Below are 15,662 nucleotides of genomic sequence, written 5' to 3'. Positions count from 1 at the left end.
ATTTTTAAACACAGGAACAAGAGCCATCTGAATCTTTCTGCCCTCTTCTGTTGGATTAATTCTTATCCTAGAATCAGGACATACTATGATTCTGTTGTGGGCCAAAGGAAATGAACTTATTTCTTGACACACTTGATAAACTCCTCCGAGGCTACTGAGCTCTTGGGTGTGATTCTGGGGCTAATGACTGTTTACAGTTTTTAGCAGCCTGAATGGAGGAGCTGGCCACAGTGGGAAGCTGTGAGAGGGCACGGAGGCTCCATGGAGGACCCTTCAGAGGACTCTCCACTCTCCGTGCAATTTTGGCATTTTCCCCGTTGCATGCCATCAAGGAATTAGATGGAGGTGATTCTTAAGTAACACATCCTGAAGGACCCTGAGTTCATTAGGACCCCGCTGGCTCCCAGTGCCCTGCAGCATGAATAATAATTAATAATATTAATATTCCGTATGATCCTATCCATGATCCATCCGCCTGGCAGGCTTAGCTCACGCATGTTAGTGGGGCTTCCCAGTGTAGTTCTGAGAGTGAAATCATGGTGTTCTCTATCCCCCTTGGTATGTATGTGTATGTATGTGTGTATACTTGTGTGTATGGTTGTATTCTAGAATACATGTACATACAAACACAAGTGTATGTATAGGCCACAGAGCAGCTTTTGAAGGTGTGACACATTTTTAAAAAATACTTACATTATTTCTATTCATCTGTATGTGTGTGCGCTAGTGCCCACAGAGGCCAGAAGAGGGTGTCCGATCCATTGGAGCTGGACACAACAGGTGATTGTGAGCCACCTAACATGGGTACTACTGACATAGGAACAGAATTTAGATCCTCTGAAGAAACAGCGAGTGGTTTTAATCTTCTCCAAACTTGTTTTTTGAGACAGGGTCAATTGCTATGGCTTGGAGGCTAACAAGTAGTCCAGGCTGATCTGACATGGAGCCCCAGAGAGCCACTTGTCCCCATCTCCCCAGCACTGGAATTATAATTGTGTTACCATGCCTGGCTTTCCCCCTTGGGTTCTTTTTTTTTTTTTTTTTCCGGAGCTGGGGATCGAACCCAGGGCCTTGCGCTTGCTAGGCAAGCGCTCTACCACTGAGCTAAATCCCCAAGCCCCTCCCCCTTGGGTTCTAGGGTTGAAGTCATGCTCTTACTCTTGCAAGGCAAGCATTGAATCCACTGAACCCCCTCCCCAGCCAACAGTACTTGTTTGATTACAGACCTGGGGTAAGGGTCCTTATATGTCTCATCATATTAATTTGGGCCTTCCATGTAAAGACCTAGTATTACCAAAGGACTCAAGTACAGGCATTTTGAAGTCACAGTTCAACATCTGACAATCAGGTGGCTTTGTGGTGCACATGGGGGCCTTTTAAGTGTGCACACCTATTGCACCAAGGCCAGTGAGAACGGACGGATTCAGAGTAGACATCCAGCAAGCTTGATGGTGTAGGCAGCAGGATTCAGGCTTCAGCTTCACTTTGAAGACTTGGTTTCTACTTCTCTGCTTCTGGTTTCTCAGTTTTCAAAGACAGAGAAGCTGGGCGATTGACAAATGCTTAATTGTTTGTTTTGTTTTGTTTGTTCCTTTTGTTTTTCCTGAAGTTGGCCCTTGGATGCTTCAGAACACAGTGGGAGGGGGTGTTGTCCTAGAGTTTGAAAGTAATTTCTCCTTCTTTTTGAACTCTCAGATTTTTAGACGATGATGTTAAAATTTTTATGATTCTCTTGGAACTCTCCCCTGGCGTTGAAAAGGCTGTATCTGACGAACTCGCAAACGAAACACGTGACCCACGGGGCTGCCTATCTGAATGGTGTTTTCTTTCTTTTTAGCTGTCTCCGTCATGAGGTACAGCGCCTCTGCCTTCGGGTTTGCAGTAAGTAGCCTGAAACATACTCGCCATCGTGAGATTCCGCACCCTTTCCCCAGAAGCCATGACTCTCACCTCAGTCACGAAACAGACCGGTGCTTAGCCGATGAGGGTGGAGAAGTGTCACTTTAGTGACAACTTCTGTGAAAATGACAGCGTAGTAGAATTAAAGGCGTCAGCATGGGATGTGTCTCAAGTACACATCCAGTGAGCTCATGTTCTGTACAGGGGTTGGAGAGGATGTTTCGGGAAGGTTATCTCATTGTCCCCTTCTGGGTTGCATGCTGGCCCGGCACACCTGGGTGGTGCATATGATGGTGTAGACAGAGACATTGGGAGCTGAGGAAGATTGCGGTTCACACTAGACGTCAGTCGATCTGTAGCCCTGCTAAGGGGAGCTGAGTTTTCTGCCTGTCTCCTGGTGGACATAGGTCCGTGGAGGCAGGTATGCTGAAAACCTGAGTGCCTCCACAGTGTGGCTTTGAGGGTGTTGCAAGTTCTTTTAAGAGTCTTATGAAGGATATAAACAGTCCAAAAATTACAAATGAGCATACTGGTAACCAGAACACAAGCTACATATACACACACACCCAGAAATAAATACTCAATGTATACACACAGAAACAGATACATATACAATACAGAACCAGACATATACAACACATACACACACATAGCATAGACACACATTCACCTAGAAGTAAATATACAACATAGACACACATGTGTGAACACACACAATATATATATGTATATATACATATACAACATATACAGACTCAGAAACCGCCCCCCTCTCTGGTTATCTCAAAGGCATAGAACTTTCTATATGATATCAGACTGTTGGTATACTTCTTAGACCTTCTGAACCTAGCTAGAACAGTTCTAGTGATGCCAGAATTAGAATTATACCCGTTTTTTTTTACTTACTATGTATAAGAAAATGCCAATGTCATCTTGCCTGTCATAAGATAAATAATTTCATGTATTTTCAGGAAATAGTACTTCCCATTCTAATCCCCTTTCCCATATCTCCAGGGTGCTGGGATCCTGGGGCTCTGAGAACAGAGCCATCCATACAAGGGTCACAGTGTGTAATGCCCAGGGTTCCACCATGGAGTCCAAGTGGCAGCAAGAAACATGCAGAACTGTACTTACTCAAAGATGCTTATTCACACCCTCTGCTCACTGCGCAGTTGGCCAGTGTGCTCATGGTTGTGCCTTGCCGAGCTGAGCACCACTAATGTCCTGTTTCCTTCTCTAGTTTGATGCCATCCTGGATGTGCTGTCCTCGGCCATTGTCCTCTGGCGTTACAGCAACGCAGCCGCCGTGCACTCTGCTCACAGGGAGTATATGTAAGTGGATTCTTCTTCCAGATTGCAGGAGCCTCAAACGAAGGCTTTGCCATCACCGGCAGCACAAATCCTTCTTCACTCTTTGTCCTGATGTTGACAAAAGGGTACAAAGTGCCTTTGATGTTAGCTGGTGTACTGTCAGCAGGTCTTTCCTGGGATGGTCACAGGGACACATAGAATCTTTAGAATTTGTTCTGTTCCCTGACCTGTAATCTAGGGTAAATATTTTCTTTTCTGTTCCTCTATTCATCTACTTGTCCATCTGTCCATTCTTCAAATGTCTATCCACTCTCCAATCTGTCTGTCCATCTGTCTGTCTATCCATCCACCCATTTATCCATCCATCCACCCACCCACCCACCCAATGCAGAATTATCTATGGGTCTTGGATTTTAATTCTGTCTAGGAGTATAAAGAGAAAGTGTTGTGCTTGCTTTCCCTCTATTTTAGAGTTAATAATTCCAAATTTGATTCATGTCTCCAAAAATAAGTTAAGTTCTTTCTAATTTTCTTTCTTTTTTTTAAAATCTTATTTCCTTTCTGTTAAAATGCTTTTGGTACATACTTAAGTCACAAGCTAATTATTGTGGCTTTTCTGGAGAGTTGAAATCTCTGTGAACATTCACCAGGTAGCCTACTGGTTTCCCCAGGCCAAGGCTGATGATAAGAAGTGTCTTTAATTTCATTGTTTCCATTTTTTATTTGTATATGTGTGTTTATGTGGGTACAAGTGCATGTACACAGTGCAGGTGGTGTGTGTGTGTGTGTGTGTGTGTGTGTGTGTGTGTGTGTGTCTGTGCATTCCAAGGGTAGAGGTCAACCACAGGTGTTATTCCTCAGGTGACATCCACCTTGTTTTTTGAGACAAGGTGACAATCAATCTCTCTCTTACACACACACACACACACACACACACACACACACACATCTTAAAAACTTTGACTTAATTTTTGAGATTGTAATATAATTACATTCATTTCCCCTCTCTCTCCTTTCTCCAAACCCTCTCATAGCTCACCTACAAAGCTAAACTGGCTGACCAGTGAGTCTCGGGAGTTTGCCTAGTTCCACCTCCCCTGTCTTGGACTATAAACATGGGCTACCCCATTTGGCCTTCTTAGGAGGGTCCATATACTTCTGTGGCAAGCACATCCCCAACTGAGCCATCTTACCAGCTCTGGTTTCACTGTTTTTAAAGATCCCCAAATAGATAGATTAAAAATTGAGTCAGTTACCTACAGTGCAGAGATGAAGGTGACTCCTTGGGTGGTTGTTCTTTGGATAACGATCATGAATTCACTTGGAGATTCCTGATTTAAGGATTAAGCCGTACTTATAATCCTCTATATCACCGGCTTTAGTTAACATTTTAATCTCCGGTTAAAAATTCATGAGATCACTGCTGGCTGGGAATATATTTGCATATTAATGAGCACAAACAAGCAATGAGGAATACAATTAGAAAAACCTTCCGCTTGCAGCTAGTTTCTAGAGAGTAATGTTGGAGGGAACTGAGTCATATCCAACTGGCTTCTAGAGAAGGTCCGTTCTCTTACTTTTATGATTTGAAATCATAGCCTCAGAGTGACTCTTGATTTGGAATCGCCAGTATAGAAGATGGTCACCCTCTTGCATTTGGCCACATGAAAATGGAGTGTGTAATGTTTCTACCTCACCACAGTGTGTGGCCTTCATGGTTTCTTTTGCTGAATTAAAAACAGTAACAGCAACAACAACAACAACTCTTTTACAAAACTCACATGGTTTAAACTTTGACTTTTTTGGTATGACGTTCATGCGTGTGCAAGTGTACATGTGTGTGCACACCTGTGTGTGAAGCGTAGAGACAGAGTATAGCCTTGCATGTTGTTACTTGGGAGCCTTCCTTTGTTATTACCAGACATGGAACCTCACTAGCTTGAAGCTCACCAAGTAGATTAATTGGTTGAGCGCTGAGCCCAGCGAGCTTCCTGTTTCTACCTCCCCAGCACTGGGATGGCAAGTGTGTACCACCACATCCCCTCCCTTTTTTTTTTTTTACAAAAGCATTCTGAAAACTGAACTCTTGCCCTTATGCTCCTGCGACACACATTTTCCCCAATGAGCCATCTCCCCAGCTCTCAAACTGATCACTTTTTAGTGTGCATACTTCAGTGGTCTTAAGTATATTCATGCCATTGTGAACCAGCCTTGTCATCCTGCAAAATCGCACTTGATTGTAGCCCAGAAGTCTGAGAAGCAAGTCCCCTTGCAAGAGAGAAAGTCTATACTCATTGAATATTCCCATTACTTCTCCCCCAGGCCCTGGTAACACCATGTTACCATCTGTTTCCATGACTCAGATTACATTAGGTAACTCAGAAACGCAGTTACACGGTGTGGTGAGAACTATCCTGGGAAGGACAAGTATCTACCCACTCCACACAAGGAGTGAACCAGTGAGTGCGATTGAGGTTCCTAATGGGACCATGAACAACCTGTGCATGACTTAAACCACCACAATGAATCCTATCAACTTGAAAGGCTCTAGAATCACCAAAGAGACAGTTTCTGAATGTGTCTGTGAGAGAATTCCTGATCTCCTTAACTGAGATGTGAAGACCCGCCCTAAATGTTGGGAGCACCACCCCATGATCTGGACTGTACACTAACCACCAGTACCCTACGCTCTCTGCTTCTGTACTGTGGACACAATGTCACTAACCGCCTTCCTGTCCTGCTGCTATAACTTACCCACCATGACGGGCAGCACTCCGCAACCGTGAACCAAAATAAACTACGCCTTCTTAAGTTGTTTTTGCGAGGTATTTTGTCACAGCATCGAGAAAAATACCTAATAGACTACCCAAGAAAAATCCTCCCCCTCCCCCAGCAATAGTTAACTTATATCCTCCAAGAAGGGCAGGGCACCATGAATCCTTCCCTGCCTCCATTACTTGGTATTAATGGCCCAGTGTAACACAGGCTTCCTTCCTGCACAGTGTCACAGGTGCTAAGAGCTCAAGAGGGTGACACATCATGCCTGAGTGTGTCATGTGGGTACCTTTGGAGGTCAGAGAGGACATCGGATTGCCTGGAACAGAGTTGAAGTTGGGTGTGGCCTGCCATCTGCATGGTGGGAATAAAACCCAAGTGCTCTGGAAGAATGTTCAAGGGACAGCATGTGACCCCTACGGGAGAGCATTCTACAGCACGCAGTTCTTGTCCCTGGCTTTCCTCAGCATGTGCTGTCCAGGTTTATCCACCTTGTAGAGTGTGCACAGTCTCCTCTTCTTTGCCAGCTGGCTAATGTTCAGTGTGGTATATCTATTCCATTCCATCCATCATCAGACATTTCTATTGTGTCTACCCTTTTGTGACCAGGACCCACTCTGCTGTATAGCAGTGTGTCTGTGTCTCACTCAAAACTAGTTTCCAGTTCCTCTGGAACATGGCCAGTCTTCTAAACTTCTTTCCCCTCTGAGGAAACTTCATACTTTGCCAAAGCATTTGTATCATCCTAAAATCCTGCCAATTAGTAAAAACAAAAACAAGAAACCCCCTCCACATTGTATTGGTTACTTTAAACATTTTAAACAATTTAAATTGCATATGTGTATACCTCTGTCAAGGAACTGCACACAGCAAGTACAGTACCTCCAGACATGAGAAGACAGTGATGGAGTCCTCGAACCTGGAGACACGGGCAGTTGTGAGCCTTCAGTGTGGGTACTGGGAAGGAAACACTGCAAGAAGTGTGTGCATTTACTGCTGAACCATCGCTGTGGCCCCTACCAGTCTCTTTGTATATGAATAATAAGATTATAGAAGGTAGAGATGTTAGGCAGAGCTCTCTAGAGATGCAGGGTCTATGGAATGAACATATATGACAAACAGCGGTCACTAGGTGAGCTTACGTGGTATGAGCTGGGTAGTCCGACAGTGGCCATCGTATGCTAGAGGGCTGAGCCCTTGGGAGAAGCCTGGTTTGTGAGGATGGCTGCCCGGGCTAGTCATACCATTTCTATGAAACTATCCCCTTACATTCAAAGAGACTGGTCCTCATGGCCACGTTAATAATGCACCTTGAGGTCACGTAAGACTTGGCCTGACATCCTGCGGTATACTCAGTCTGTTTGTTTAACTTGCTTTTAAGAGAACAACGTCATAACCAACCTTACTTCCCTTGGATTTTCCATGTCATCGACTTTTACTACCTAAGCTAATTCATAGCTTTAACCTTAAATTATGTACTCTTCAATACCCCTGACTCAAAGCAGGGTGTGTCTGTGTGTGTGTGTGTGTGTGTGTGTGTGTGTGTGTGTGTGTGTGTGTGGTGTGCATGTTATAGTAATCATTTGCTGATCACAACTACAAGCAACCTTGTACAACAACTATACACTACAAATGTTCATGGACATAACTGATAGCTTATGTTTGAAGTAATAGTTTGTTTTCTGGGTGCCTCGGGGGTTAATCAGCTAAGGTCAGTCGGAGTCTGTGACTTAATTCCTATAAAACTCTGTCTAGGGGTCTGGAACACTAAGAGCACCCACGCTCTTCTAGAGGACCTGGGTTTGATTCCCAGCACTCACATGACAGATCACAACTGTCCGTCATTCCAGTTCCAGGGGACCTGACTCCCTTTTCTGATCTTCAAGGGCACCAGGCACTCGAGTTGTGCTTTTACACACACGCAAGCAAGACACCCACATGTAAACATAAACATTTAAACAACATCAAAATCCTGCTAAAGATGCCCACGAAGTGCCTTACTCCTTCCCCATGGGATTCTTTCTATGCTGTTCAGTAAATACAGAGCAAAGGATTTTGTTAGGGACACAGGCAATAGGGACAGACACACACATGAGAGACAGAGCATAGACAAGCCAGGAACCACAAACTGTAGACAGAAGACACAAGGAGAGAAGTGAACTCATATTTTGGCTCACCCTTAATCAATGAATTCAAGGCTGAGCTTTTATTCCTAATGCAACGTTGATACGTTTTGTTGCCCCTGATTCTATTTTAATGCATTTCATCAACTTATCCCAGTAATGCCGGTCTGACACTGAAGGCCCAGATAATTCTCTGTTGCTGGTCTTCAGGCTATACTTGAGCACTAAAGAAGCCAGAATCTGACGTCAGCCAAAGAGGTGGCGGTGGCAGCAGAGCATGGATAGATGCATTCATCCACAGGAAGTGAAGCCAGGCAGGCACAGCTGTTCTTTCCAGGGACCTTTGACTCTCTGGGCTGTACTGGAAGGGGCTTCCTACTGTGGGGGAGGAAGAAGCCTCTTCTACTCAGCCATCTTCCCCCAAAACACGGACCTTCCAGGGTCTCTCCTTCCAGGGTCCCTCCTTATCTTCTGTCTATAGTTTGCCGTTCCTGGCTTATCTGCATTCTGTCCCTCCTGTGTGTCACCTATTTGTTTCCGGATCCTCAGTAATCAAGAGTAAGCAGAAGATCCTCAGTTCCACCCAGACTGAGATTTTCAATCTAGATTGTGCTAGGAGGGAAGCCAAGGAGTCCAAGTCTGTTTGTAAGGGAGAGAGCCGTCAGATATTTGAGTATCTGTCTTAATTTCATTTCTATTTTAAAAAGATTTATTTATTTATTATATATGAGTAACACTGTCGCTGTCTTCAGACACACACCAGAAGAGGGCATCAGATCTCATTACAGATGGTCGTGAGCCACCATGTGGCTGCTGGGGTTTGAACTCAGGACCTCTGGAAGAGCAGTCAGGGTTCTTAACCGCTGAGCCATCTCTCCAGCTCTCCTAATTTCATTTCTTTTTTTTTTTTTTTTTTTTGGTTCTTTTTTTTCGGAGCTGGGGACCGAACCCAGGGCCTTGCACTTCCTAGGTAAGCGCTCTACCACTGAGCTAAATCCCCAGCCCCCTAATTTCATTTCTATTGCTGTGATAAAATGCCTGAATAGAAAGCAGCTTAGGGGAGAATGTGTTCATTTGGCTGACAGCCCCAGGTTACAGTCTTGTATCAGAGAAGTCATAGTGGCAGGAGGCTGACACAGCTGGTCCTATCACACCCATCACACCCACAGCTGAGAGTGAAATGAACGTATGCGTGCTAATGGCTCAGCTCACCTTTTCTGCTTTTTAAAAATAGAGTACTTTTATGTGTGTGTGTGTGCATATCTGCATACCACGTGCATGCAGTAGTCTATGGAGGCCATAAGAGGGCATCGGATACCCTGGAGGTTGAGTTACAGATAGACGTGAGTGCTGGGAACTGAACCTGGGTCTTCCGGATAGAACAGTGAGCACATTTAATTACTTTTCACCTTCTCTACTCTTACACAGTGGAGAGCCCCTGCTTGTGTAATGGCTCCCCCATAGGGTGCTGGGTCTTCCCACATCAATTAAAAATCCTGTCATGATCCTGACATGGTGGTTCTCCTCCTCCTCCTTCCCAGTCCCAAGACCGGGGAAATCTAAAGTCCTGCATCAGAACCAACCGGAGCTGGGCTCCCAGAAGCTCAGTGCAGACACTCTCTTATGAACAGTTCTTTGGGGAACATGATTAGCATTCGTAATACAGGCAGCTACACTAGCTAGTACACATGAGTTCTGGGAATTAAACTCAAGACTTCAGGCCTCCACACAAGTGCTTTTACCCATTGAGCCATCTCATGGGCCCGTAGCACATAAGTGTTCCACCCACTGTGGCCCAGAGGAGCCTTAAATTGTCAGCTTGACACAGTCTAGAGTCTTTAGAGAGGAGGTGTTTCAACTGTGGAGTTGCCTAGAGCAGGTTGGCCTGTGGGCACGCCTCTGAGAAGTTGTCTTTATTGCTAGTTGACCTTGGAGGGCTGGGCTTACTGTGGCTAGTGCTATTCACCAGGCAAGGGGTCCTGCCAGGCCCCAGCTGAAAATGCTAGGTAAGCATGGGCAGGCAAGCAAGTCAGAGAATGTGTTAGCACCCAGGGTTCCTTCATGGTTCCTGGCTTGAGTTCTTGCCTGGGGTCCCTCAGGGATAGAAATGTAAGCCAAACGAACCCTTTTCTCTCTGACATTGCTCTTGGACAGACTTTTGCCACAGTAATAGAAAGGAAGCAAGAACAGCATCCCTGAAAGTTTAGACCACTGCTATCAGTAGATTCTTCTATGGTAGACAAAGTGGTGGGGGCCTGTGTGGGTAGAGCTCAGCCTTAGAGCATTTGCTTAGTATGCCTTATGATGGGTACCATCTCCAGCATCAAAAGCAAGCAAGCAAGCAGTACAAGGGGTTTGCAAACGAGAGAAGATTATCAAGGGAGGCAGGGTGGTGCCCTTTATGGAGGCTGTTGGAGAGGCGGGACTTTCTGGGACTTGGCAAGGCTGAACTACACTGGGAATTTCACGCCTGTCTTAGCCTTTCTCAGCCCGGTGCACCTTGTAAGGCTACAGGAAGGACAGTTTCCTGTGGCTGTCAGCTGCCAGGGCCACGGGGATGCTTGCCGCGGAAGGTACAGCCTGGTGCGATTTGGGAAGCCATTGACATTTTACATACGGGAGCCGCACAGGTGGGGCCCCACACAGGCTCCCCGGGCCCAGCTGTCTCCGTGGGCCATCCGGCAGCTCCCCGAGAGAGAGGTGGCAGCAGATGGGGCCACTGCTCACTTCTACAGGCTTTCTTTCCACAACTGAGTCAGCCACACAGCCTAAGACACCTTTCTCAAACGTTACGCGCAGATGGCGGGATGCTCGGCGGAACGTTGGAAAGCGAATCTGAGTGTTCTGCAATGGGTGTTCTTAGTGGTACAAGGATGCTCCGTGTGTGCCTTCCAGGTGAAATAGATGGGACACACACACGGCTCACACCCGGGGAAACAGTTCTCCTCTCTTTTTCAATTTGCAGAGCAAATGACTTGGCTTAAGAACGCCCAGCTCACAGGATGGCGCCAATGGCGCCTGCCTGCCCTTTTGATGCCTGGCATCAACAAGCATGTTGGTAACATTTGGGAACGGCTCCAAACACCAAAAAAGAAAAGTAGCTGATTCCAGGCCAGCGAGATGGCTCAGCAGGTAAAGGTGCTTGCGGCCAATCCTGCTGGCCTGAGTTCAATCCCTGGGACCCATGGGGTGGAAGGGTGGGGGGACTAACTCCTGAAAGTTGCCCTCTGACTGCCACACGAGTGCTGTGGCCTGTGACCCTCACCCAAAATAAATAACAGGAAGAATTATTTTTTAAAAGAAAGGTGACTGATTTACCTAAGAGACGGCAGATTGGTGGCTCTGGTGCTGGAGCCAAGTGGCCTGCAGGGTTACACGACACAGATGTTTGAATATGTCTTTAAAGCTTCCCAGCCTCTTACTAGGTGTCTGATCTGGACCCCTGAGGGTCTGGGGAAGCAAATCACATTTTTTTCCTAGTCCTCTTCACATCACAAACCCTTTGGTCATGTTTTCTATGAACTGCAGAAGCTGGTCTAGGAGAATGAATAACTTCCCAGGTGCGCTCAACTGTTGGGGCACGAGACAGGAGGAACCCAATAATCTGAGCTCACCTGATGTAGAGAATGGGTTCCGTCTTGCTGAAGGAAGAGGGGGATGGCCTCTACTGTCAAAAGCCTTCAGAGTCAAAGGGTAGTAAAACCACGCCAGGATATAGCATCTTCCACCATTTATTCTTTGGGACTATCCAGCAAGAAACCCATTTGCTCCTTTTGGTTTTTACTTTTTGAGACAGGCTCATATAGCCCAGGCTTGTCCCAAACTCACTCTGTCCATAAGCAGGAAACAGAGTGGAATGGCGTGATACTTGACTTTTGAAACCTCAAAGCTCACCCCAAAGGACAGATCTCCTCCAGCAAGGCCATACCAACCAATCTTTCTCAAACAGTACCACCAACACGGGACCATGTATTTAGACACATAGTCTGGTGGCCAATCTCATTCAAACCACCACACTCAGACATGCTAGGCAGTTACTGAGCCTAGCAGCTAAATGTTCTTTTCTTCCTAATAGTAGACTCTTGTGTGCTCAATTCTGACTTGACTGTGTGTGTCAAGCACTTTATAAGACACTAGATCGAATAAGACCAGCCAGCTCCATCCCTGTGAACCTAACAGGAGAAGGTGGCCAGTGCAGAGGTAAAGGAGGCTGGGAAACAGAACTCCCAGGGGATTGTGAGGAGGGCTTCTCTAAAGCTGGAGGTCAAGGACAGTCTGCTATCCCGATACTGAGGTTGGCTAAGAGTCTGGACATAACAGTGTTCCCAGATGGAGAGTTAGCCATGGGGTGCTTAAGGAGAGACCAGCTGACTGCATTTGAGAGTCAGAAAATTAAGTTCTGAGGCTTGACCTAAGTAGTGAGGGGACTTACAGCTGGGGCCTCATGGGCCTCAGGAGGAAACTGATTATAAGGGAACTGGGGAGCCATGGCCGGGTTATTAAGCCTTCGGGTGAAGTGCCTTGGTTATATTTAATGTTGTGAGCTCAGCTGGTTCTCTCCCCAAGAAACCTAACATGATTATGAATACAGGAGGCTCTGTATTGTTTCTTAAAAAGAAAAAAAATATGTTTCATTCACGTCGCCAAATATTGTTGTGGTGCATATGTGAAAAATGACTGCTTTTTAATAAATACAGACTTCAAAGTGTCCTCTATCTAGTCCACGTTACCCTGATGGCATCCTTCCCGTCCCCTCTGTGAACAGCTGTCATCGAGAACTGGTGCCTGTGTTTCCTGCATATTTCCTTTGCAAGCCAAATAGAACATACATGTATATGCCGTTTGCACACACATGTAGCTAGGTATGAAAATGAAAATCAGACCTTTCTCCACATACTGCTCTGTAACCCATTTTTCCTCAAGCTCAAAGCCAAGAACCTTTTCCAGATCTCGTTCCTATATACCCAATCTGCTCTTTTTAGTGACTTTAGAGCTTTTGCTAGTGGCGCTATTTAACAGTGTATCGGGAGCTCCGGATCGCTCCAGCTTTTGTTATTGTAAGGTGTGACACGTCTTACTGCTCCAGTATGAATTCTGTGTTTGAGATCTAGGGTTTATTATGTTTTTACTAAGAGACAAGAGCTGGAGGGATAGCTTAGTTGGCAAATTACCTGTCACACAAACACAAGGACCTGAATTCTAGCCTCAGAGGCTGGCTCCTTTTGAACCACTGGCCCTGGTGGTGTGTTCTTGTTATCCCAGCACTGGGGAGGTGACTATAAGAAGATGCCTGGGACTCTCTGGCTAGCTAGCCTTGCCTGGCTGGTGAGTTCAGCTCAGCGAGAGACCTTGTCTTAGAAAAGTGAAGTTAAACAAAGTGAGGGCTGGGGAGATTTCTCAACGGTTAGAACAAATGCTGTTCTTCAGGGGACCCAGATTCCACTCCCAGGCAGCTCACAACTGTCTATGTGACCAGCTCCAAGGGATTCTATACCCGCTTCTGGCCTCCACAGGGACCTTGTACTTACATGCACATCTCTATACATAGACACATATACATGTAATTAAAAAACAAAAACCCAAACTTAAAACGAAGTAGCTAAGATATGTGGTACCCAAGGAAGGACACTTGAATTGTCCTTGGAGTCCACATGTGACCACACACACACATACACACATGAACACAGACAGAGGCAGTTAAGTCCCGAGGTTTAAATTCCTTGCGCCCTAGTCCAGACTGTATTTTGGGTAAGGAGGAGAGCTGTTTGAGTCACAGTGTGAAACAGACCTGAGACCGGTCCGTCCCCAGGTATGCTGGGTGGTTTGTTCATCACTGATCTGGAATCCTGATTGTTCTCTGAATGTCTGCGGGAACCAGAAACGCTGGCAGCTCCCAATGCACACAGGAATGAGGAGCATATGTAGGAAATGTTAAACTCACCGATTTTATATGCACGTGCAGCCTGGCCCACTCCCCAGGCGCTCCTCACCACGCGTGCACAGCTGCAGGGCTGGATCTGGTGCTTTGCTTAATGTCATGAGTAACTAAAGCCAGGGGCAAGGCTCACAAACAAAAGACGACACAAAGCCAGGCCTGCCTCAGCTCAGAACGAAACAGCCATTCTACTCTTCCAGAGGTGCGACTGTCTGCAGCCGTGGTGAGGCACGGTCAGAATCAAGTCCCTACTTCTCTATTATGGAATTGGCATTTGCAAATATCACGGCCTCTGAAAGCAAAGGAGGTTGGGCTGATAACAGCTTTGGGGAGAAAGAAAGGACTCAGACCCAGATTTCTGCCTGTGTTGTCTTTGTGCCTTGAAACAGTTCATCGAGACTGCAGTGTTAGGGGGAACCTCGCAGCATTGGAAGCTTGTCATGAGCTATCTGGACATGAGCAGGGGAAGTGGGGGAGGAGGGAGATTTGGGGGGAGTAGTTTCTTTTTTCATGGTGCATCCCAGTATAAGAGCAGAAGCTGCAGTTAGCCAAGACAGACATCTTCCTGCAGACTCTCAGGCAGAGAAGGCCAGGGCTTCCGGTGCCTCAAGGACACAGGTCATGATTATTATTATTATTATTAAGATTTATTTTATGTACAAGTACACTGTAGCTGTCTTCAGACACACCAGAAGGGAGAATCGAATCCCATTACAGATGGTTGTGAGCCACCATGTGGTTGCTGGGAATTGAACTCAGGACCTCTGGAAGAGCAGTCAGTGCTCTTAACCACTGAGCCATCTCTCCAGCCCGATTGTTTTTTAAATGTTTGTTTTTACTTATGTGTACAGTGCGCATATGCCAACATGTCTGTGAATGCCCTCAGAGGCTAGAAAAGGCTGTCAGAGCCCCTGGAGCTGGAGTCAGAGGCAGGTGTGGACCACATGACATAGGTGCTGGGAACCGAACCCCTGTTCTCTTAGAGAGTAGCAAATGCTCTTCACTGCTGAGCCATTTCTCCAGCCTCAAGACTGTAGTTTTGTGCTGAATGTGTTTGCAGCTGAACCTTGCCATGAAATGAGGCAGCCCCCCGCCCCCCGCCACTTCCCAACCAGGCAGGTTTCCCCCACTGACTTACCTGGGTACTACCTGCTGCTGACCCGGGGTATTAGAGCAGCACACACAGTTTGAATGGCATTTAATCAAATTAATTGACAGGGTTTCATGTAGCTCAGGCTGGCCAGGAGGATCTTCAGCTTCTGATCCTCCTGCCTTCGCCTTCGAGCACTGGGATTACAGGTGTGTGGGACCACACCTGGTGGACAGTGTACATACGTGATGCTGGGCATGGACCCAGGGCTTCGTGCATGTGAGGTAAGCGCTCTACCACCCGAGTTACATCCCCAAGCTCCTAAAGGGTACTGATTTGTGGCAAAGCAAGAGAAATACAAATCCCTTTACTCCCTTCTCTATTATCACAACCACAGTGTGATAGAAACCGGTAATAAGAAATATCCACCAAGGCTCAAAAGATCAGAGCATCCTTGAGGAAGTGTGGAAAGGTAGGCGGAATGCTTTCCTCCTTGGTTCTGTGTCTTATGACATCAGACTGGTCCATT

At 46.3% G+C, this 15,662-nt stretch overlaps 1 protein-coding gene across 1 annotated transcript in view; it reads left to right on the top strand.

The window, feature by feature from the left end:
- The window catches only part of Tmem163 (transmembrane protein 163), a 173,344-nt gene that overhangs the window by 113,651 nt on the left and 44,031 nt on the right, over positions 1–15,662 (top strand). Inside the window, exons 3-4 of the mRNA NM_001110763.2 lie at positions 1,838–1,881; positions 3,140–3,231. Coding sequence (NP_001104233.2) covers positions 1,838–1,881; positions 3,140–3,231 — 136 coding nt within the window. The remainder of the gene's footprint in view (positions 1–1,837; positions 1,882–3,139; positions 3,232–15,662) is intronic.

The sequence above is a fragment of the Rattus norvegicus genome, chromosome 13, assembly GCF_036323735.1.
Source record: "Rattus norvegicus strain BN/NHsdMcwi chromosome 13, GRCr8, whole genome shotgun sequence".
NCBI classification, from domain to species: domain Eukaryota; kingdom Metazoa; phylum Chordata; class Mammalia; order Rodentia; family Muridae; genus Rattus; species Rattus norvegicus.
The sequence above is the reverse complement of the archived record's forward strand: the minus strand, read 5'-3'. Positions and strand labels throughout refer to the sequence as shown.